The sequence below is a fragment of the Schistocerca cancellata genome, chromosome 1 (genome assembly GCF_023864275.1).
Source record: "Schistocerca cancellata isolate TAMUIC-IGC-003103 chromosome 1, iqSchCanc2.1, whole genome shotgun sequence".
NCBI classification, from domain to species: Eukaryota; Metazoa; Arthropoda; class Insecta; order Orthoptera; family Acrididae; genus Schistocerca; species Schistocerca cancellata.
The window spans coordinates 1128925809-1128951641 of NC_064626.1; the positions used below are offsets into that span (position 1 = coordinate 1128925809).

At 40.5% G+C, this 25833-nt stretch overlaps 1 protein-coding gene across 1 annotated transcript in view; it reads right to left on the reverse strand.

Moving 5' to 3' along the window:
- Window positions 1-400: 400 nt before the first annotated feature.
- Window positions 401-25833, reverse strand: part of LOC126092584 (ADP-ribosylation factor-like protein 13B) — a 214958-nt gene continuing 189525 nt past the window's right edge. The window contains exon 9 of the mRNA XM_049908275.1: window positions 401-2738. Within this exon, the coding sequence (XP_049764232.1) occupies window positions 2656-2738 (83 nt within the window). The 3' untranslated portion in view covers window positions 401-2655. The remainder of the gene's footprint in view (window positions 2739-25833) is intronic.

Sequence of the window (25833 nt, forward strand, 5' to 3'; positions counted from 1 at the left end):
CTTTCCCTCTTCCCACCCCATTCTAACACACCAGCCAAGCTGCAATCCTAGCACTGTGCATGCAGCCCACATTATGCATGGGCACAGGCAAGTGTGAGTGTGTGTCGGTACAGGCTCTATTTCAAGAAAGTATTGCTCTGCAAGCTAGCAAGTTTTCTTTCTTCTTGATGTGTGCTTGTCGGCATCTCAACACTTTTGTTTGTTGATGAGTGGTCTCCTTTACTCCAAAAGTAGGATAAAAATGAGAACAATATAACTGAAAATAAAAAATACATTAGAAATAAGAAGACAGACAATCAGTAATTGTTCTGTCAGTAATAAATAAAGTTTCTTTAATATGAGGAAATGGTGAAAAGCAAAACATGTTTATTGATAGAAATATTGCACATAGACAAAAGACAAATGATTTTATTTTCAAAATCTGTATAGTTGTCCACAGAATGTGGAAGAAAATATAATTCATGATTCTCTGTTACAAGTATTCCAATTGTTACTGAATCACAGAGATTTTTAGAAATTGTTCTTTTTACAATAAAATGTGAGAGCTATGCAATGTAGACATACCCAGAAACAAATACTTGCAACAAAAGAGAAATACTAACAAAAATTAAACTCTTATAACTTGGTATCGATACCAATTGCAGTAATCTTACATACCTAAAAAAATACACAATAAAACAAAAAGTCTTTGGTTTTATAACAACTTAAATAGTATCCACCTTCAGTGACAAACATCATAGCTTTGATGTTTCAATACTTCTGGAAAATCAGAATTTGTTCACTTTATGGTATAAAATTCAACTAGAATACTATAAAATATGAAAATTCCATCTTACAAACAAAAATAGGAAGAGGATTTCATGATTTTTGAAACACATTTAATTTATCTGGAAGAAAATGATATGGCAAAAGACTTAAGGTAGGTACATCCTATGATGTACTCCTTTATCAGTTTTTCCACCTGCTACTCAGTCTGTACTGAAACTGAAACATTTAAAGACTGGTCTGTGTTTTTCTATGTAGATAATTTGCTCAACTAATTGTCTGGTTATTTTTTGTTAACACTTTTTACTTTTACCCTAAAAAGACTCCCAAGGATGAAGAAGTTTTATTTCTAGATTTAAGAAAGGTGATGGTACTATGCAACCAGTGTGGTGTACCAATTAATGTAAAGAGGCAGGGGCAACAAAATGGTCCAGTTATAAAAGATTATGATCCTATAAAAGATTATGATCCAGTAAACCCCCTGGGATTAAACCACCATACAAAAAGGAAATTACATTGCATTTGACATATTGTTGTTAATCGGAGAAGATGGTGCAATAAATAGTTTCTTTCCACTGTTTATTCACAAGGAATGTATAGATATCTTTGCCAAATACACATGTAATGTGCTTGAGAATTCTCTAATTTTAATGGTGGTAACATTTGGAACTGTTTGATGTGAGAAGCCTTGACTTAACTTTTTTGGAATGTATGTTGTGATCACCTAACACAGTAACCAGTTGCAGACTTGGTTAGTTATAAATAACGAGTAAGTAACATGATGCATGAAGGTCATTATCAGATCTGTGAACTGCCAATGACACAACAGGTACATGAAATGAAAAGAAAAAATGACAAGAAAATAGATGGTTACACCAAGTATGATGATAGTTTTCTGTATGGGCAAAATAGTTGGACACACAGGCACAGCAGCAGATTGTAGTAACTATGAAGTCTATTGACTGGACAGGTGTCTTACATTACAGTTACAAGAAACTTTTAGCAACAGATTGTTGGTGTCTAATTATACATTGCTCTTTTCATTCTGTCTCCCTTCCATTGGTATCTCTCACTAGTTAACTATGTAACTTATTATCCTTCCCCAAAATGCAATAAAGAAGTTTTCTTCCTTCGTTTTCCACCTGTTCCATACATTTCAGATTCAGTGTTTACTTCGTGTGTTGAGTTTTTTTGCACACCAACGCTTTTCAAATGTAAAATAATAACTTTAATAACTTGTTTTAATAACCTGTTTCAATGGACAGAAACCATTTTTTAACACTATACTGAACATAGGTAACAAATGTTTTCCAAAAACTGTAACAAATTTTTCAAATTACAATGAAATGCATTAAACATCTTACAAAAGACATTCAGTTAAGAATTGTGAACATGTTTCACGTAAAGAATCAGCTATATGTCTTATCCCTTGGAGTGCATGAAAATCTGAAGTTAGTTTTTACTTCCACTACATTACATGGTAGGAAATGAAATTCACGGGTGAATCTTCATGCCATTTTTGAAACAGGATCCAACTTAAAAACCATGAAAGCAAATATTATTTAGAGCGTTGTTCAACCTTGTAACCTGTAAGGCATTTGAAATTTACAATAACAGTGTCCAATGTTCTGAAAATATTATGAGTATTAAACTTCCCTTACTTGCTTACAGAAACTTTTGTGCAGTACAAAAATAGATGCAAATGTTTGTTAAAATTTTCACGAGAGTAAACATTTTTTAAAAGAACTTCACTCCAAAAACTCCTAAATATTATGACTAGAGTCACTGCTTATAAATATGTGTAAAAATAAGTATGAACATGTGTCTCTCAACTCATGGCTAGGCCATATTTTTCTTTTTGAATGATATACTTCATTCATGTTTCTTCAGCTAACTCTTTTCTTCCTTCTGAGCAGCAGTTCCTTCTGGTGCTGGGACAACTTCCAAGGATTTATCCAGATCCCATGCAGAATCTGAAAGATAAAAACCTACACTGTAGAGATTAAAATCTCTTACCTGCAGACAAACTGTAGGTGGTGCATAGGTCTACAGAAAGATTAGATGATAACTTGTAGAGTTTGACCTTTCACACTTCTTCTATTTCTGCACACACACACACACACACTTGTATACAACTGGATACAGATCCCTGGCAACCCTAATCCTTGATGAGTAATAATCCAAGGAGATGAACGGGGAGGGGGGGGGGGGATGAAAGAAGCAGGGCAACCAACACAGAGGGGGATAGGGCACGGGAGAACGTTTTAGAAGATAAGTGAGTTAGACAAGTAGCTCTCAATGGTGAAGGCAAAGCTGTGGATTTGTAGTGATAAAAATCATTAAAGTTAGGTGGCAGAATATGGGAGAGAAGTGAACTGAATTAGAATGAGAGAGAATTAGTGGAATTAGTGGTACAGGTAGAAAAAGACAAGAAAGGATAGATAGAATGTATCCATTCATATTTCAGATTGTTACAACAGGTTCATCAGTGCCAATGACAGCCTTCTGGCTTGATATGTGCTTGTCCTGTATAGACTGTATAGTGCACTTATGTAGACAATGAGGTACACTGAAACACCAATCTGACACTGCATGATGCAGTACATAGGCATGAGACACTCTAATTTTACTGACAACTGTATGCATCTACATCTATGTCTACATCTATATTCTGCCAGTCACTTTATGGTGTTTGCTAAAGAGTAATTCCGCTACCGTTATCAACCCTCTATTCTGTTCCATTCGTGAATGGTGCTCGGGAAGAATGACTGCTGCTAAAGCTATGCATGAACTATAATTTTCTCATCATGATCATTTTGTGAGTTGTATGTAGGAGGAAGAACAATGTTGCCCGACTCAACCTGGAACACGTGCTCTCAAAATTTCAACAGTGAACCTCTCCTTGATACATAAAATCTCTCTTGTAGCATCTGCCATCAGAGTTTGGTGAGAATCTCCATAATGCTCTCGTGCTGAATAAATGATCCCATTATGAAACAAGCCACTCTGAGTTGGACCTCCTCTTCTTTTGATTGAACTTGGCAAAGGCCCCAAACTGATGAACAGTGTTCAAGAATCAACTGAAAGAGTGTTTCATTAGACACTTCCTTCGTAAATGCATTATGTTTTCTAATAACTCTCCCAATGACTCTCAATGTGACATCTGATTTCCTTACAATTTGTTTTATGTGGTCATTCCACTTTAGGTCATTCCAAAGGGTTATGCATAGGTACTTTGAGGTAATTATTATTTCCTGTGATTTGCCAGTAACAGTGTAATCATAATGAAGTGAATCTCTTTGTCTATTCGTGTGCAATATGTTACATTTATTTACATTCAGGATCATATGCCAGCCCTGCATCAATCATCTACCTGCATTTCAATACAGTCTCATTCCATAAACAACAGTATCATCTGCAGAATGCCTCTTTGAGCTTCCATTATTTTGCACTCATTAATATATAAATAGAAGCAGTCCCATAAATTTTCCTTGAGGTACTCCTGAAATTATCTTTGTGGAGTTTGTTCTATTGAAAATGATACGTTTAGTTCTGTCTGCAAGCAAGTCCTGTATCCAATCACCAGTCTGGACCAGTAATTCATAAACTTGTATTTTGTCCAATAAACAACAGTGCAAAAATATAATGAATGCTTTCCAGGAAGTAAAGGAACATGGCATCAACCTGAGCACCTTTTTTTACAGTGCCAACCACAGACCTCATGGATGAACTGAGCAAGTTATGAAACTTCCTGGCAGATTAAAACTGTGTGCCAGACCGAGACTCGAACTCGGGACCTTTGCCTTTCGTGGGCAAGTGCTGTACCATCTGAGCTACTCAAGCACGACTCACACCCCATCCTCACAGCTTTACTTCCACCAGTACCTGGTCTTCCACCTTCCGAACTTCACAGAAGCTCGCCAGTTTTAATCTGCCACGAAGTTTCATATCAGCGCACACTCCACTGCAGTGTAAAAATCTCTTTCTGGAAGCATCCCCCAGGCTGTGGCTAAGCCATGTCTCTGCAATATCCTTTCTTCCAGGAGTGCTAGTTCTGCCTGGTTCGCAGGAGAGATTCTGTGAAGTTTGGAAGGTAGGAGACGAGGTACTGGCGGAAGTAAAGCTGTGAGGACGGGTCGTGAGTTGTGCTTGGGTAGCTCAGATGGTAGAGCACTTGTCCACAAAAGGCAAAGGTCCTGAGTTCGAGTCTCGGTCCAGCACACAGTTTTAATCTGCCAGGGAGTTTCATATCAGCGCGCACTCCGCTGTAGAGTGAAAATCTCATTCTAGAGCAAGCTATGTTTTGCAAAATCGATATTTGCAGAATTCATGTTTATTTTTATAGGGGAGATTTTCATTCTCCACGAACATCACAATGCATGAAAATAAAACATTTTCTACGCCAACATCAGCAAAATAAATCTATAATTATTTACAGTTTTTGATGACTTTTCTTGAAAACATATATGACGTGCTTTTTTAAAATCACTAGGTACCCTTCACTGCTCCAGTGACTGATGATAAACTACTGCAGAAGAGGATCAAGTTCCTTTTTGTAGACCCTCACAGGTATCTCATATGGTTGATTTGCTTTTCCACTGCTGAGCAGGTTTAGATGATTATTTATTCATGATTACTTATCCCAGTATCTGCCATTTCAGCACTTGTGTAGCGATTAAAAGGAGGAACTGTATTACGACCTTCCACAGTGGAACAATTTCGGAAGACCAAATTCAGTATTTTGTCATTCTCCTCTATCAACTTTGTCTCAACACCAGTATGGTCACTGAGGATTGAACAGATGATTTCAATCCACTCTCTGACTTAATGTAAGATCAAAACATCTTAGAATTTATTGTTAGATTGTTTGGTAAAATTTGACTTTGGAACTAATTAAATGCTTTTTGCAGCCGTCTCCTCATTCACATTTTGTCTTCAGTCAGCTTCTGCTTGTCTAACAAGCTTTCAGTTCACTTAAATCCGAGATGAAGCTCTCTTTGCTTTCATAGTAACTTTCTGGCACATCTGGAATGACGGTGAGTCTTTTCCATCTGAAAAGCTAAATATCAATAAAACCCCAAGATACTGTAAAATTCTAAACAGAATTTGGAACAGATTAAGCATCTCTCTTCACTATAATTTATGGAAGATCCCTTAAGCACAGAAATGTTCCCTATGACTGGAAATGAGCACAGGTCATATTTATAAATAAAAAAGGAGAAATGACATGCAGAATTACTATACTGTTTCACTCACCTCTGCCTGAATAATCTGTCTGAGCCAGAATACTAGAAAAAATTTTGAGTTCAAATGTTATGACCCACCTAGAACAAAACAACCTTCCCCACAGAAATTGTCATCATTGATTCTAGAACAAATTTTCACTCTGCAGCAGAGTGCACGCTGATATGAAACTTTCTGGTAGATTAAAACTTTGTGCCAGACCAGTAATTGAACCTGGCACAGTGTTACTCCCACAAGTACCTCATCACTTACCTCACAAAACTGACATTCTCCAGCTAACTTACACTACTGGGTCTTAGGTTCGAGTCCCAGTCTGGCACATAGTTTCAATCTGCCAGGAAATTTCATTTCATCATTGAACATTTGAAAGTCAACTACTGGTCTTCTCCCATGATACCCTCAGTGCTACAGATACACTCTTGAAAATATTTTGATGCAGTACCATACCAACACCTTCTAAAGAAAACATGTTGATATAGTGTGTGATTGGATTTAAATATCCTGGCAGGCAGGAACAACACATTATTATGAACAAAGAGTCATTTATAGACGCTGAAGTAATATTGTGTGTGCCCCAGGGGAATGTAATTGGTTATGTATTACTGAATTAGATGGTAGTATTAGTTGCAAACCAGGCTTCTCACAGATGATTCATTATTTACGAGAAAACTCTAGCATGTACGAAAGACCATAATATACAGTTAAGAGATAAATAACCTCATGCAAAGTCTGGCAACTAACTCTTAATTTACATCTATATCTACATCTACATAGATACTACACAAACCACCATGTGTGGCAGAAAGTAACCTGTACCACTGCTTGTCATTTACTTTCCTGTTCCACTTGAAAATAGAGCACCATAATTTCTCGTACTTATCTTCATGGTCCTTACGTCCAATGGATGTTGGCGGCAGTAGAATCATTCGGCAGTCAGCTTCAAATGCCAGTTCTCTAAATTTCCTCAACAGTGTTTCTCAAAAAGAATATCTCCTTCCTTCCAGGGATTCCCATTTGAGTTCCGTAACACTTACATGTTGTTTTAATCTACAAGTAATAAATCTAGCAGCCCACCTCAGAACTGCTTCGATGTCTTTCTTCAATCTGACGTGGCATGGATGCCAAACACTCAAGTAGTGCTCAAGAATAGGTGACACAAGCATCCTATATGTGGCCTCCTTTACAAGTGAACCACTCTTTCCTAAAATTCTCCCAATTAACTGAAGTCAACCATTCGTCTTCACTACCACAGTTCTCACATGCCCATTCCACCTCATATCGCTTTGCAGCATTATGGCCAGACATTTAAATGACTTGATTGTGTCAAGGTGGACACTAGTAATACTGTATCCATACATTACAAGTTTGATCTTGCTACTCACCTGCAATAAATTACATTTTTCCACATTTAGGGCTACCTGCCATTCATCACACCAACTGGCAATTTTGTCTAATTCATCTTGTACCCTCCGACAGTCAGTCAACTTTGACACCTTACCATACACCACAGCATCATCAACAAACAACTGAAGATAGATGCCCACCCTGTCTGCCAAATCATTTGTGTGTACAGAGAACAACTGTGGTCCTATCACACTTTCCTGGGGCACTCCTGACATACCCTTGTCTCTGATGAACACTCTCCATTGAGGACAACATACTGGGTTCTATTACTGAAGAAGTCTTTGAGCCACTCAAGTATCTGTGAACATATTCCATATGCTTGTACCTTCATTAACAGCCTGCAATGGGACACTGTGTCAAATTTCCGGAAATCTAGAAATATGGAATCTGCTTGTTGCCCTTACCCATAGTTCTCAGTATATCATGTTAGAAAAGGGCAAGCTGAGTTTTGCACCGGTGATACTTTCTAAAACCGTGTTGATTTGTGGACATAAGCTTCTCAGTTTTAAGAGAGTTTATCACATTTGAACTGAGAATATATTCAAGGATTCTGCGGCAAACAGAAGTTAGGGATATTGTTATGTAATTCTGCATGTCTGTTCTTTTATCTTCTTATATACTAGAGTCACCTGCACTTTTTTCCATTTGCTTGAGACTTTGTGCTGCATGAGATATTCATGATAAAAGCAAGCTGTGTAATGGGCCAATGCCATAGAGTACTCTTTGTAAAATCAAACTGGGATTCTTTCCAGATCTGGTGATTTATTTGCTTTCAAATTTTTCAGTTGTTTCCCTATGCCAGATATGCTTATTACTATATCATCCATAGAGGAGTCTGTCCAATCATCAAATAATTGTATGTTTGTATGATTGTCCAGTGTGAACAATTTCTTGAATGTGAAATTTAAAACTTTGGCTTTCGCTTTCCTATCTTCAAATGCCACACCAGACTGGTCAACAAAGAACTGAGTGGAAGCCTTACATACAACTAGAATTTTCTTGGTAGTTGTTGTATGCTTTGCACATGGACATACCCCTCCAGGCTATGATTTACTGTCTCCATAAACTTTACCCATAATTCCTCTACATCCATCTTACTGGAACTAAGTATGCCAATTCACTGTCTAAGTGAGATGTTAATAATTGTTTATCTGATCTATCTACAGAAACACTCTCATAGCCTTCTTGACTGATTTATTAACATTTGTAATCATAGTTGCTATAATGACATCAGTTTTCAGAAAACATGTTCAAAAGTATTTCGCATGACTGTCTGTCCGAACCTTCCACAATGAATCATAGATACCCCAGTCTATACTCAGCAGCTTAAAGTCACCTCCAACTAGTACTACATGATCTGGGTATTTATGTGGTATTGGCCGTAGACTTCCTTTGAATGACTCTAGAACTGTCACAGCGGAACCGGGTGTCCGGTACAAACACTCAACAATTAATGTAGAAAAATATAAAGTTGTTCATTTCACAGAACATAAAAGTGTAATACGACGGTATATCAGCAAAGTGCAGAGCAAGGCATCTCTATTGTACATCAGTCGTAGGTCGACTGTGCTATGTGCCCAGCACATCTTCACCCCGTGGGTTTGCCCTACCCTTGCCCCACAGGCACTGCATGTTGTTGACATGACATATTTTACAAACAGTCTGCTGATACACTGATTGTTACAGGCGCCACCAGCCTCACTTCCGAGATGCTTGCATCAGGAAACCAGCAGGGCTGCTATCGAGAAAACTACACTGGGCCATCTCTGCACAGCTTCACGGGATACCACATGGCACGACACCCTTTGGACCTACCTCCTAGAGCTACACGGGATTAGGCTGCTCAATGGAATTGGTATTACGCCAGTAGACTTTATATATGTTACTTTTATGTGAACATGTACTGCTTTCAGTAGTTAGTTGAACCAAACTTACTGTGAACTTGTGGCACAAACAAAATATTCTTAAGTTCAATCTGGGAATCATCATTCACTAAAGCGTGCATCCCTCACAGGGGCCTGACAGTGGTGACAATGTGTTACCTGCTACATACACTCTAGTCTCATAGGAGGCACTGCTTTATTGCTCATGTTTGATACTGTTTCATGTGATTGGCACCTTCAAGCTGCGAGTACCTTTTCTGTGCTTTTGGACCTGGATTACCTAGTGTTTGTTCACTATTCTTATTATGTTTCTGGAGGTCACAGCCAGTTGTCAGACAGTGTCACATGGGATGTTTCTTCACTGGTATAGCTGTCCGTACTGAAAGAAAGTCATGAGGGATAGTTGTCAAAGGTAGCTTGTATAGCTTGAAAATGTGTCAGGACTGGCCCACATTCGTCCTGTGCTCCTGTACCTATTATAGTGACAACCTATCCACTGTCCCCTGGCCTCTCTCCAGCCAGCTTCTGGTCTCTCTACCTCCAGGCTCCATGCCACATAACTATGCTCCTGATGCACACCAATGTGCTCCTCAAATGCACATAAGTGCTCCTCTTCCACACAAATGTGCTGGTCGTGTGCACCAACGCACTCCTCATGTGCACCTCACACACTCCCTATGTGCACCTATAGTGCTCCTTAATGGCCTATTGTGCTTACCACTCTCACCCCTCTCCAATCCTCTCACATCCACTGACCACTATCCACAGGTTGATCAGTGCCCACTTAAAACACTTCTGATATTGCTATCACGCTATCACCGAGCTCTTGGCATCACATGTGTAGCACCCAGTTTCCCAGTGCCTCCAGAGCCTCTGCCACCATCACCACCACCCTGTAGCAACCAATGCTTCCCAACCTCTGGTCTTGGATTCCTGGGATTAGGTTGCAGCTATTCTGGATTCCCTGTCTCATTGGACCTTCACATCATCCGAGCAAAGCTCAGATGCAGGATCTGCGGCTTTCCTCAAGTTTGATACCTTCTGTAGGGAGAAGGGGTGTTGTATATTGGTCATAGGCTGACGACATTACTCTTCCAGCACAACATCTTGACCCTAAGAGTTTGCCTACACTTGACTTGAAGGCATCTCTCCCCTATGGAGACTCTTTACAAATATCACAAGAGCGTCGCCTGTTGAGGACATGGTACTGTTTATAAACAGTCTGTTGATACACTGATTGTTACAGGTGCCATCAGGGGGACACAAGCCCATGCTTCTGAACAGCACACACATCAGGAAGCTGACAGTGCTGCTGCTGCGATAACAAATTCCAGCTGCAGGTTACATGATTGCAGACATACTTCTGCCTACTGGATATTTAAGCTTCCACCAGCAGCACTCAATTGCTCTCTCAGTTCCAGGCCAGAAGCCAACTACACCTTGTAGCCCATCAATCGGAACTTGCCGAGACCAGCCTGGATGCTCTGATCTCCACTGCACCGTCTCCACCCACTGACACAGTATGCCACGCAGTGCAACAGTCTACAGACACTGCTCCTACAGTCACTCAAGATGAGACTTCTGTACTGAACCAGCATTACACCAGTGAACTTTGTTTCTGTTACTCTTACGTGATCACAAATGATCTTTCAGTTGTCAGTCGAGCCAAACTCACTGTGAACTTATGCCATGAATAAAAGTATTCTATAGTTAAACCTGGGAATCATCATTCACTGAAGTGTGCATCACCCACACAGATCTTAACAATCTGCAACTCCCCTGCCTCCCCTCCCCCCCCCCCCCCCCCCACTGCTTTTCCTTGAAATCTTAATTATGGTTTCTGCAAATCCTCACATACTGTCCCACCAAACAGAAAGATCTATCAATTCAGTACCAGTTTGAAGAACAGCAGAACATGAAATGGTCACTGATTAGTAGCCAGTGTGTTATAACGTCAAGTTTAACACATATATTTCAGAACGACACAACACATATAAGTCACAGAGTAAGTTGACAAGCAAGACATGTGTACATGTTAGCATTCGAATGAGCACTGAGTCCCAGTCTAGCGGCTGCTGCTCGGCTGGCCACTTAGGTGGCGCAGCTGCTGCATGGCTGGCAGACAGTGCCGCACGTAGAGGACGTGCGTAATTGCGCGGCGGTGCTTTTAATGATCAGCGAGTCACAACAATTTTCCCCCTTTGAAATTGTTGCACTGGTCTTGATGGAGGTGTCCTGGAGATGGCTAACGTCCATAGGCATTGTTTGACTCGCTGTAAAGTCTCGAGGAGGAGGCTTCCCGTACGGACGGAAGTGTCCCCGATGATAACGGGTCGAGATGACAGGAGACGTAGGGGTCGAATCTGCTGGGGCCCCATGCACCAATCTGCCCGTTGCGGCATGTCCAGTTGATATGACAGGAGACATGGGCGATGTGTCGGCGTCCGTTGGAGGAGGAGGCGAGTAGATTTGCTCTGACAGAGGATGGTCATCCGGTTCCTGCGTGGGCACGTCTCCTGGTGGCGTCCGTTCTTGTGCTGGCATCGCGATGACAGTGAGAGGGCTGCGTTGTGACTATTGAGAGATGCCAAGATCCTGAGCATCAGGTAGGGCCAAAGGTGGTGTAGCGGCATTCGGAACAGGCGTTGCTGGCACACGAGGCCGAAACTGGTCCGAATGATGCACTGCAACACCCGTGTCCGTCTGGATTTCATAGAGGCGTCTGCCACGGTGTCTTAAGATGTGGCCTGGGCTCCATTTTGGCCACCTGCCATATCCCCGTACCCAGACGAGGTCGTTGGCGGTGTACCGGCCATGTGAAGGCACCCGTGGCCATGAGGCGGAAGGCCGCAGAAGATGAAGCAGCGTGCGGGGCTGTCGGCCATATAAGAGCTCAGCTGGGCTGTGGTCGCCCATGGGGGTGAAACGGTAAGACGCCAGAAACTGGAGAAGCGCATCATCAGCAGCAGAAGAAGTCAGCAGTTTCCGCATCTGAGCCTTAAATGTGCGGACCAGTCGTTCAGCCTCACCGTTGGATTGTGGATGGAACGGCGGGGCCATGACATGCATAACGCCGTGACGAGCACAAAAATCCACAAATTCAGAAGAGGCAAATTGCAGACCATTATCAGTAACAAGAGTAGAGGGGAGGCCTTCCAAAGAAAAAATGCGGGCGAGAGCACTGGTGGTTGCCGCGGTGGTAGGCGATGTGCAGTCAATTACAAGGAGCCAAGAAGTACCTAAAAAGGGTCCCGCAAAGTCAGCATGAATGCGCTCCCAGGGCTTCTCAGGTGAAGGCCACGGTGAAAAAGATGACTTCGGGGCAGCGGCTTGTGACGCACAAGGGCCGCAGGCAGCGACCATGTGTGCTATTTCAGAGTCGATGCCAGGCCAGTACACATGACGGCGCGCCAGAGATTTTGTGCGAGACACACCCCAGTGCCCTTGGTGAAGGAGGCGCAAGACCGAAGCACGCAAAGACGCAGGTACCACAACATGCGATGAAGCATTGTCAGTGGAGAGGAGGATAACACCATCCCTAGCCGTGAGGCGGTAGCGCAAAGCGTAGTAGTTCTGCAACGGATCAGAAGTCTTAGCTGACGGGCGATCTGGCCAACCCTTCTGAATACAGCGTAAAACCCGGGAGAGGGTAGGGTCAGAACCCGTAGCAGCCGCCAGCCTGTCCCCAGTGATGGGAAAACCATCCACAACCCGCTGCTCGACAACATCCAGGTGGAAACACAAAAGTTCATCCCTATCAAATGCCTGATCAGGACCCATGGGAAGGCGAGACAGAGCATCAGCATTTGCATGTTGAGCCGTTGGCCGGAAATGAATCTCATAATTGAAACCCAAACAACAAGTAAAGAGCCCAACGCTGGAGGCGGTGTGCAGCCTTGTCGGGAAGTGACGTTGATGGATGAAACAAGGAAACAAGTGGTTTGTGACCCGTAACAAGATGAAATTTTGAGCCATAGAGAAAAATACCAAACTTATGAAGAGCATAAATAATGGCCAAAGCTTCTTTCTCAATTTGAGAATACTTTTGTTGGGCATCCGTGAGCGTTTTGGAGGCATAAGCAATGGGCTGTTCCGAACCGTCAGAAAAATGGTGCGCAAGGACTGCACCGACCCCGTATTGAGAGGCGTCTGTGGCAAGAACAAGATGTTGGCCAGGTCGATAAGTAGTCAGGCACGGGGCCTGTTTCAGCATAGTCTTCAATTTCTGGAAAGCCACTTTGCATGACGCGGACCAGTGAAAAGGCACGTTTTTATGCAACAGGTGATGCAACGGCTGAGCCACCGAAGCCGCAGATGGTAAAAACTTGTGATAGTATGCTATTTTCCCCAAGAAAGCCTGCAGTTCCTTAACAGATGTAGGGCGAGGAAGGGCATCGATCGCAGCAACAGTTTGCTGAAGCGGATGAATACCATCCTGAGAGAGTTGAAACCCCAAGTACGTGATAGATGCCTGAAAAAATTTCGATTTCTGAAGATTACACTTAAGATCGGCAGTCTGTAAGACATGAAAAAGTGTGTGGAGATTCTGAAGATGTTCTTCAGTGGTGGAGCCAGTGACAACAATGTCGTCCATGTAATTTATACACCCAGGGACAGGGAGCAATAATTGTTCCAAGAATCGCTGAAAGAGAGCAGGGGCGCTAGCAACCCCGAATGGCAAGTGTTGGTATTGATAGAGGCCGAAAGGCGTGTTAAGGACCAGAAACTGCCGGGAAGGCCGAAAGGCGTGTTAAGGACCAGAAACTGCTGGGAAGCAGCGTCGAGAGGAAGTTGATGATAAGCTTCTGACAGGTCAATTTTAGAAAAATACTGGCCTCCAGAAAGTTTAGTGAACAGTTCTTCAGGACGGGGCATAGGGTAAGTGTCGATGAGGCACTGAGCATTTACAGTGGCTTTGAAATCGCCACAGAGACGAATATCACCATTTGGCTTAGCACAACAACGACAGGAGAGGACCACTCACTGGAAGTGACATGAAGCAAGACCCCTGAAGTAGTGAGACGATCCTTTCCTGGATTTCACCTCAAATGTATCGGTTATTGTCGCAGTTGGCTCCTTTGAAGGATCCTGCGTCTTTGTCCTTTGCTGAAATGTGCTCACTTCTGTCTGTCTATTTTCAAAAGCAAACGCATGTGGTAACCTCTCGTGTTGCCTTTTATCGTTGTCAAAAACAGCCACATCAATCCTATCGCGCTTGGGCTGCTGAACTTCACGGCCTCAGCCGAAAGTGTCAATTTATTACTGACGTTCACAAAGAATCCTATGCCGATTCCATGGTACGGGATGCTATTATCCAACAGAGACAAATCCATCGTTCGCACTGTTCCCATATTTGTGGTCGACCAGAGCAACGCAGAAAATCTTTTTGGTTTCGATGCCTTTCGCATTTTTGGGTTCTCCATAGATGATTCTGTCAATATTGTCTCTGATGCTATTCCTTATGCTCAACTGGATTCCTTGTCGACGACATTTTCGTCCCTTTTTTCTCCTGGGTTATGCCGTGCAAACGACTTTGAAGCTCATATCATGCTCAAACCCACTGCTCAGCCTAAGTTTTTTCGGGCTCGGCCCATTCCTGTGGCCCTTCGTGATCGGGTAAAACAGGAGTTGGATCGTTGGACAGAGACTTACATGGTTGTTCGTCCGTGACATGAAATGCCAAGAAGTGCTGTCGAAGATGTTTTTCATAATCAGACATGTCTTCCGCCATCTTGTTGTAAGGAGGAAAAGGAAGTATAGCCAACAACGAGAAACGCCCCGCATTTGACGCCGCGACAAAATCGCGAATCGCCGCTGTTAGAAGCATTTGCTGTTCGAGGAGATTTTGCAATAGTTGCTCGACAGTAGCCATGGAACCCTGTGGGTCAATGGTGAAAAGGAAAAATCCACTACCTCGTCGCCAATTGTTATAACGTCAAGTTTAACACATATATTTCAGAACGACACAACACATATAAGTCACAGAGTAAGTTGACGAGCAAGACATGTGTACACATTAGCATTCGAATGAGCACTGAGTCCCAGTCTAGCGGCCGCTGCTCGGTTGGCTGTTTAGGTGGCGCGTCTGCTGCATGGCTGGCTGACAGCGCCGCATGTAGAGGACGCACGTAATTGTGCGGCGGCGCTTTGAATGATCGGCGAGTCACAACACAGTGCACCCAGGGCCATTTGCTACAAAATCTCAAAACTATTTCATCATTTACAACTGAAGGTGCCAGATAGCTCTGTGTATTAAAAAGCTTCCAGTAGCATTGTACCTTCAATATCTCATGTTACCAGCCAATGTCAAACTTACTAAATGTGAATATGGAAACTACACACATATATCTGATGAAGATGATGATTGGTATGTGGGTACTCAACTGCGCGGTCATCAGCACCCATACAAAGTCCCAATCTTTACGCAGTCCAATTTAACCACTTTCACGAATGATGATGAGGATGATGAAATGATGAGAACAACACAAACACCCAGTCCCCAGGCAGAGAAAATCCCCGGGATCCTGTGATCCACAGGTAGCAATGCTAGCCACTAGACCATGAGCTGTGGACATATGTATCTGAATGTTACCTGTCTAATAACAAAATAATATGTACAAAAATATACACTCGCAGTAAAGTGCACAGCATGAAGTAGAGATGTATTATAAAGTAGTATAATTGGTATGCCTGGTAATGAATAAAATAGTTTTTTGTAGTTTTGAGTTTTATATTGTAAATATCTGTGTTTCACTTCCCTTATCTCTCTCTTTTTCATAAAAATAATGGAGTTGCCAGTCCTTATCTCAGATCCTGGGTACACTTATGGTGTAGTTTCCTTTGACTACAGGATTGACTACAATCAGTCACATTGAACAAATATTTAGGAGTAACAATGTGTATAGATAAGAAATGGATTGACCACATAGACTCAGTTTGTGAGTATAGCATGTGCCAGACTACAATTCATTCGTAGGATTACAGGAAAACTGCAGTTTACAAAAAAAAAAAGAGATTGCATACCAAATACTTGTGCAGCCCATATCTAATTACTCCTGTATATGAGACTCATATCATGTCGGTCAAACAGGAGGCATAGTGTGTATACAAAAAAAGGTCATAGGCTTGTTTGACTGACAAGAGAGTGTAAATGGATCATTGGAAAATCTTAACTTGCAGACACCTGAAGAACAGTCCTGCATATCTCATAAGAACCTGCTCCGAAAGTTTAAAGAACAATATTTCATGTCAGAAACTGTGAATATTCCTCAGTGATCTACTTATCTATCACAAGGAGATTGTGCATATAACACCAGACAAGTAGCAGCTCATATAAAGGCACAGAAACAGTGATTTTCCCACATTTCATCTGTGAATGGGAGGAGAAGAAATCTTAAAATATGGTACTTACACTTCACAGTGATTTGCAGAGTGTAGGGGTAGATGGAGATGTAGAGGGGGGCCACAGGAGCCAAAATATAACTGCACAAAAAGTATCAAGAAAATAATGTCATGGCTGGTGGTAACAGTTACATTCTTTCATTTATCTAGTCATACTTAGTGGACAGTAAATAAGATTAAGTTTTCGCTACAGTCAGGTTGTCTCCAGTAGAACATTTAGATTAGTTGCAGAAGCTCTACATTTGGAGAAATGGCTAACTGCAATCTTCAGACATAAGAAAAGTAATAAACATTAAGAGAGTAAAAGATGCAAGATGGCAGCGCATATAGATGTACTAATAAACTGATCCGCAGAAAATTATGAGTTTTTAAATTCTGTGTGTGTAAAATGTAGTAAGAAGGTGAAATATGGTGTTAAATTATGTTCGTGGTCACAGAAATGGATCCATCGTCAATGTTTAAATGCCTTATAAGGAAAAAACATGACCCGTGACTGTGGAAACGTGCACTGTAACTATCGTTATATCGTGTGTTTACAAATGGAATACAAAGAAGAATGCATGACTTCTTCATTAAAATACTATCTTATGTTAGCTAAACTATATGTAGAGAAGCTTGAAGCAGTGATAGATAGTGTACAGAAGCTGGAAGAAGTGATAGACCATTCAAAGTGTAGTGAAACGGTTGTAAACGAACATAACGATAACTTTACTAGGCCCAAAAAGTTTTGTCATGTTAATCGTAATGAAAACAACTTTCGTCTCCCAGAAGCAAATAAGTCTGAATTTTTAACGTGTGATGAATATGAAATATGTGAAAAGAGCCAAAGAAAGGAAGTACTTTCATCAAATCATTTCAGTAGGCCTACGAAGTCCTGTAATAACAAGAAAGGAAATACAAGAAAATACATGGAACATACTTATCATGCAAACAAGATAACTACTGATACAGGCAAGAAGAACAAAGAAGATATTTTCATACTTTCAGACAGTCATGGATAGGGCTTAGCCGGCATTTTGTGTAACATGCAAACTATGTTCAAGGTTAGTGGAATAACGAAACCGGGTGCCCCTTTGCGCGAAGTTTTAAAAAACTGCGAACATTCTTTGAAGCCGGGAAGCAACTGTTTAATAATAGGAGGTGCTAATGATGTTTATAGGAATGAGGGCAAACTCGCCACAAGAGCTCTGAGAAGTACATTACAGAAAATTACAGATGTTAACTTCTTCATTGCCAGAATCCCACAAAGACATGATCTTATAGAACAATCCTGTGTCAACAAAGAAATCACAGTTACTAATAGGAAATTCGAAAAAATCTGCCGAAGCCTCCCAAATGCCACATATGTGGACGTACCATCTACAGAGAGAAGTCATTTTACCAGGCATGGGCTTCACAGAAATAAACTCGGAAAATCATTCATTAGTCGAGAAATCCTTAATGCACTGAAGGCAGTTAAGGACAAGAATAGCTTGACCATACCACATCCACCACCAAACACAGCAACTGAAAATTTCCAACAAGAAAATGAAACTGAATCACTGGCAACAGGTCCAGCACTAGAATCTCCACTTTCCTCTAAAGCAGCTGAGATAAATGATTCAACTAGGAAAGAAGTTTCCAAAGCAGCTTCAGCAGAAGCAGCTACATACTACGCAACTGCATCATTAACAAGAAGAAAAAAAACACGCCTGATGTGCCAGCAGCCAACGACCTTTCATCAGTATTGGCCCCTCCTCAGCCTTCAACAGTGAAAGACTTTTCACCAGCTTCACCATCATCAGCAGTAACAGAAGCAAACAGAAGAAGCATAAGAACCAGGAAACTTACAACTCTGCAGGATTTTTGGTACCCGGCCTCAGTTACAAGACTAACATAAGGCAGATACCTTCAGATACGCCAACTTCCAAGTCTAACTGGCAACAGACTCACCTCCACTGTCATCAACAGAAGAATAACCGTGCCACCAGCTCACCTAAAGGATTTTTTAGCATCAGGTCTAAAGGGAAGGATGCCACCAAGATAAGTGAAAACAAATGTCTAACAGTGTTTCACCAAATCATTCAAGCCATAAAGAACAAAGCACAACAGCTAGAAGTAGAACTGGAAACTTTTGATAGCCAAATTTTGTGTATCACTGAACACTGGTGCAAAGGGAAGGAAATTGATCACATTGCATTAGCCTCATATGACCTTGCATGTTACTATAGCAGAATCTCAATGAATGGTGGAGGTTCATGTATCTATGTAAAAAAAAGTATGTCATTTAAAGTTAGATATGATTTTTTAGATCTAGGTGAGGACAAACATTTTGAACTTTCCGCTGTTGAAATAATAGGACCTGGCATAGCAAAAAAATTTGTCATATTTTGTGTGTACCGCTCTCCCAGTGGAGACATTGATATATTTTTCTCAAAACTGAATCAATGCTTAGACAAGGTTTCTGGACCAAAAGCAAATGTAATTATCTGTGGTGACTTAAACATTAATATGATGAAGCCTGATAAGGCTAGCAACATATATGTGAATATTCTAAGCTGTTATGGAATATCCTCCCTTGTTAATTGTCCAACTAGAATAATGAAAGAATCTTCCTCATCTATAGATCATGTAGCTAGAGATATTGATAGTAAAAATTATGTCATATTGTTGTCCAAAACCTGAGCCTATCAGACCACCTCTGCCAGATCTTAAAAACTAAGATTCATGTAGAAACTCCTCCTAAACTGTGTACATACAAAAGAATGTTTTCCAAATCAGCCCTGTATGAGTTTAAATCCAAGCTAGAATATGAAGATTGGAGGGAAGTCTATGCAGAAACCCATGCAAATCAGAAATTTATCAAGTTCATGTAAATTTTTAAACTCAGATTTGAAGAGATATTTCCCAAAACTCTTTATCAAATTAAAACTACAAAGAGAAATCAATGGGTGACTACAGGTATCAACAATCCTCAGAAACTCTTAGATATCTCAACTCCATAAAAAATAATCAGTCTAACCCAGAAGTTCGGCAATTCTACAAAAAGTACAGGAAAATATACAGAAAGGTGCTGCTAGCTGCAAAAAAACTTTCAAACAACAAAATATTACTTGAAGCTGAAAACAAGAGCAAAGCAGCCTGGAACATCATCAAACAGGAAACATCTAACTCTGCTAAAAAGGACCTCAATTCACATATCAAAAACAAAGATGTATCAGTAGGTAACCCTAAAAAATTATCTGATTTTGTAAACTCATATTTCAGTAGTATTGCAAAAAAATTACAGCAGAAATTTCCAGATACATATGATTTACCTACTCAGAACCAGCCAACAAACTCAATGGTGCTCTTGCCAACTACAGAAAGGGAAGTGACACTAGTAGTACACCAACTAAAAATAAAAGTTCAGTAGGACTTGATGAAATCCCAGTCTGCGTAATTAAAGAATGTATAGACTCCATAGAGGGCCCATTAACAGACATAATTAATGAATCTTTCGAAGATGGATACTTTCCGGAGTACCTAAAACAAGCAAAAGTTATACCTATCCTTAATAATGGAGATGTGGAAAATGTAGAGAACTACAGGCTAATTTCTATACTGTCTATCATTTCAAAAATAATAGAAATACTAGTCAAAAAGAGACTGCTAAATTACCTGAATAAATATAACCTTCTTTCCAATGACCAATTTGGTTTTAGGCCCAGAAAAGGCACACAATCTGCTATAGCACAGTTCACTAAAGTAATTTTAGAAGCACTGGACAAAGGTGAAAATGTAAGTGGTATCTTTTTAGACTTGTCAAAGGCCTTTGATGCAGTTGACCACAAAATCTTACTTCATAAATTAGGGCAAATAGGAGTAAGAGGTGTGACAAAAAAGTGGTTCAAATCATACGTGGAAAACAGAGTTCAACGAGTTGAGATATCACAAGTTTCAAACAATTCCCTTATAAAACATCTGTCTGACCCAGAACATGTGAATATAGGCGTCCCACAGGGAAGTGTATTAGGCCCAATATTGTTTCTTATATACATTAACGACTTCCCACAAAGTATCAGACATGGAGAAAAAATACTTTTTGCTGATGACAGCAACATAGTAATAACAGGTGAAAATCCAACACAGCTGTCAGAAAGAGCAAATGAAGCTCTCAATGATGTCCACAACTGGTCATTAAAAAATAAAGTAAACCTAAATGTAAAGAAATCTAACTATATTAACTTCCAATTGAACAAAAAACACAATGCCACTAGAATAAAAGTTAATAATAATGAATTAGAATGTAACAAATTCTTAGGGATGAATGTAGACAGCCAATTGAAATGGACAAACCATGTCATCATTTTGGCAAAGAAATTATCCACAGCATGCTATGCTCTTAGAATCCTTGCACCAGTATGCAATAATACCTGTCTTAAAATAACATATTACGGATATCTACACTCAGTCCTCAGCTATGGGATCATGTTTTGGGGAACAAGTGCCAGTAACATACAAACTGTGTTCAAAGTACAAAAAAGAGCCATAAGGATTATAACAAACAGTAACAACAGGGCCCGCTGTCTAGAATTATTTAGAAAGCTAGGCATTCTAACTGTTTCTTGTGAGTATATCTTTCAGAACATAATGTTCATTAAGAAAAATCTCAACATGTACAACTAAAAACAGCCTAATACATGACCATGAAACAAGAGCTTGTCACCACCTCCATCTAGATAGAAAGAACAAGTCAAAGACACAAAAAAAGTATATTTTATAATGGGATAAAACTGTATAACAAATTACCACAGGAAATTAAAGAAATAAATGAACCCCTCACTTTCAGACAAAAGCTTAAAACTTTCTTAGTAAGTAAAAGTTGTTATACTGTAAAAGAATATTTAACATGTTGTTGTTGTTGTTGTCTTCAGTCCTGAGACTGGTTTGATGCAGCTCTCCATGCTACTCTATCCTGTGCAAGCTTCTTCATCTCCCAGTACCTACTGCAACCTACATCCTTCTGAATCTGCTTAGTGTGTTCATCTCTTGGTCTCCCCCTACAATTTTTCCCCTCCACGCTGCCTTCCAATACTAAATTGGTGATCCCTTGATGCCTCAGAACATGTCCTACCAACCGATCCCTTCTTCTGGTCAAGTTGTGCCACAAACTTCTCTTCTCCCCAATCCTATTCAATACTTCCTCATTAGTTATGTGATCTACCCATCTAATCTTCAGCATTCTTCTGTAGCACCACATTTCAAAAGCTTCTATTCTCTTCTTGTCCAAACTATTTACCGTCCATGTTTCACTTCCATACATGGCTACACTCCATACAAATACTTTCAGAAATGACTTCCTGACACTTAAATCTATACTCGATGTTAACAAATTTCTCTTCTTCAGAAACGCTTTCCTTGCCATTGCCAGTCTAAATTTTATATCCTCTCTACTTCGGCCGTCATCAGTTATTTTGCTCCCCAAATAGCAAAACTCCTTTACTACTTTAAGTGTCTCATTTCCTAATCTAATACCCTCAGCATCACCCGACTTAATTCGACTACATTCCATTATCCTCGTTTTGCTTTTGTTGATGTTCATTTTATATCCTCCCTTCAAGACACCATCCATTCCGTTCAACTGCTCTTCCAAGTCCTTTGCTGTCTCTGACAGAATTACAATGTCATCGGCAAACCTCAAAGTTTTTTTTTTAACATAGATGTAGATTATTAGCAACATATGACATTATCACCAAAATATGATGTAATTATAAATGTGTTTATGACTAGTTACAAAAACTACACAAAATATGAGAAATTTGTTTCACTGTAAATGTAAATGTGTGCTCATGTATTATAAACTTACGACATCCATACAATATTTATTGTTCCACAGATGAATAAATAAATAAATAAAATATTTACACCAGGCCTGGTCAAACAGTGCTCCATGAGCGCAAGCACTCCGCAGTACTCCTGCCTTGTGCTCTGATCGCAGCAGCAATTGGGGCTAAGGGGTGAGGAGGAAGAGGAAATCCACAGCCAGACATCGCTAGAGCTGGACAGTAGCCTTGTCAGATCCCAAGCGGTTGTCCAAAAAAGGAAAAGTGGAGAAGCCATTCATTCAAAGCAAATGGGAATTGCCTTACTTTTCGTATTGTTTAAAGGCCAAGCAAAGGGAGTAATATGCCATCACACTATTATGAGCTGGAATAACATTTAATGGACTGTTATTACAACAACAGCCACAAAGATGATATGATGCACTTGTTTCCTGATGAACAACAGTGAATGCTGGCTGAACTGAAGGTGGCCATTAGAGAATAAGAGTGAGTTCACAGTAAGTAGAGTTGTGACAAATCTTTTATTGTAGACATTGCAAATTATTTGAATTGATTAAGTGTCTTAATGCAAGTGGAGAATCATTTGGTCACACATGTGTTGTACATAATAGATGCTATCAAATAAAAATTAATCCTGTGGAGAAATCAGTTTCGAGTTTATGACGTGAAAATTTCCCCATAACTCAAGGCAGTCATTTCTGGACAAGATACAACTGAATACATTTCAGTAATTGAAATATTTCATCAGGAGTTCTCATAGAAATTGCAAGACAGTGTATGATTGAAGATGGATTTCTATTTACTTGTCATACCACCTTTGCTTTATGATCCTCATGTACTTCATTATTCCTAACTTGCGGTGATACACGTACAGTGGAGCACCCAGCTCAACAACTTATTTGTCCAATCCAGGAATTTTCAAGACTTTTATAAAATGTTACCTCAAGAGCTATATCCCTGACTGCACAGATAAACTGCTACAGTTATTTCAATATTTGGCTGATCAACATTTTTTCTTGTCTTATGACATTGATGAAGTGCTGCCAATGCTTGGGTTTAAGCATGTTTGGGTTTATAATCTGTAGTTCTGCTCACTGTATTAGCACTATATAATGTATTTATTTAATCAAGTAATAGAAGTAATTGCATTGGTAGAAAAATAGAAAGCCAAAAATAGGCACACATGATAAACACTTGCTTGTAAAGGATGCTGCAATATTTTCCCGCATGAGTTGCCTTCAGCGTATAGCCATCTAACTCACAGCTTCTCACAAAAGTGCAGAATTGGGGGAAATTTAAACTCTGAGCAGACTCGACTGCACTCCTGGACTGTGAGCATGCTCCAGAAGGGCAAATGTTGGCCAGGCCTCACTTACAATGTCTGCCCAAAAAGTTTCAAGACTGATTTTATTTCTGGCATATAAGTGAAGTCAATGCAGTAACTACAGTGGCTGCTTCAATCAACAACTGTAAACAACATAAGTGCATTTGACCAGTCGGTTGTGAGCAGGCAGCATTAAATGATGGACATGTGTCTTCAGGTTGTCAATGTTGTGTCACAAAACACAATGGAGCAATATCTCTAAAACAAATATTCAAGAGATTCTCAAGAATGTTCTGAAGAACAGAAACACCTGGGAAGGTTTGTACCACACACCATGACTTCCAAAAAAGCAATGATGTGTGGGTGCCTTCCATGGCTTGGTTGAAATGCAAAATGTGGACACTTCTTTTTTGGAAAAAATCATCATAGCATCAGGTCCGCCCCCAGTAGCTGAGTGGTCAGTGCGACAGAATGTTTATCCTAAGGGCCTGGGTTCGATTCCCGGCTGCATCAGAGATTTTCTCTGTCCAGGGACAGGGTGTTGTGTTGTTCTAATCATCATTTTATCCCCATCGACACACAAGTCGCCGAAGCGGCGTCAAATCGAAAGACTTGCACCCGACGAACGGTCTACCCGACAGGAGACCCTAGTCACATGACATTTACATTTCTTTATCATGGCATCATGGGAGACAATTCTGGAAAAAATCATCACGGGTGATGAGACATGGTGTTATCTATACAAACTTACCGCAAGATGACAAACTGCAAAAATTCACATAATGGGGCAAGGTTTGACGACATAACTGACACTGAAACTTTTCTGATAGTTTCACGTGGTTGTATAAGCATTCTGTGTGTTGTATTCAAGGAAGGGGGAGGGTGGAGGTTGGCAGGAGATATCATAGAACACCTGAAACATCAAAACCATGATCTTAACTTTCTTGAAACTTTCTGGACTGATGAGGTAAATGATTTTAATATACAAGGGTGATCTCAAAAGTAAGGCCTCAAGTTTAAAAATAATAATAAAGTAACATTTATTTACAATAAATTGTACATAGGTATGAAGCTTGAACATTTTTTTCTATTTTTCCACACAATCACCATTTTGATCAATGCATTTTTGTAAATGCCGTAGCAGATTTTGTATGCCCATGTCATCCTAGCCTGCTACACCTCATCTTTCACCTCGTCATTGTCACTAAAGCACCTTCCAGCCAAGTGTTCTTTCAGCTTGGGAAACTGGTAGTAGTCACTGGGTGCGAAGTCCAGACAATACAGTGGATGGGTGTGGCAGAAGATACACAATTTTTTTTTAACTTTCTTGGCTTGGGTGAATTGGCATGCTGTCACATGTGTTATTGTTGTATGGTCTCACGTACAAAGTGGAAAGCCCAGGTTTCATCACCCACGACTATTGAATCCAAAAGGTTGTCCTTTTCATCTGCATAGCATTGAAGAAATTGGCAGGAAGTTCCAATGCATTGCCCTTTGTGGTCTTCAGTCAGCGTTTTTGGGACCCATCTTGCACACATCTTCTGAAATTTCAGCACTTCAATCGAAGTCCAGTACATGGTGCTTCGAGAAACCTCAGGAAGAACATTGCAGTGCTCATTGAGAGTGACCCGCCAATCTCGAAGCACAATTTGTTCAACCTTTGTCAGTGTCTCTTTGGGGAGTGATGGTCTCCCGCTTCTTTCCTAGTCATGAATTTCAGCACGACCACCTGCAAACTCTCTACACCTCTTGCAAACATTTCTGACATCTGTATATGACATTCCATTCATTTCCATCAAATGTTGATGAATGTTGATTCGTTTAACACCTTTTGCACACAAAAACCTAATAATTGTGTGAACTTTGTATCTGGTGGTAGTGGCTAACGTGACCTCCATTACAACTAGCTGCCAAGCCAAGAATGAAAGCTCCAGAGGATGTGCGGTGGTTTCTGTAGAGCGTGGAGGGAGCAAGGAACAAAACGAGGTGGGCAACCATTATGCAAACA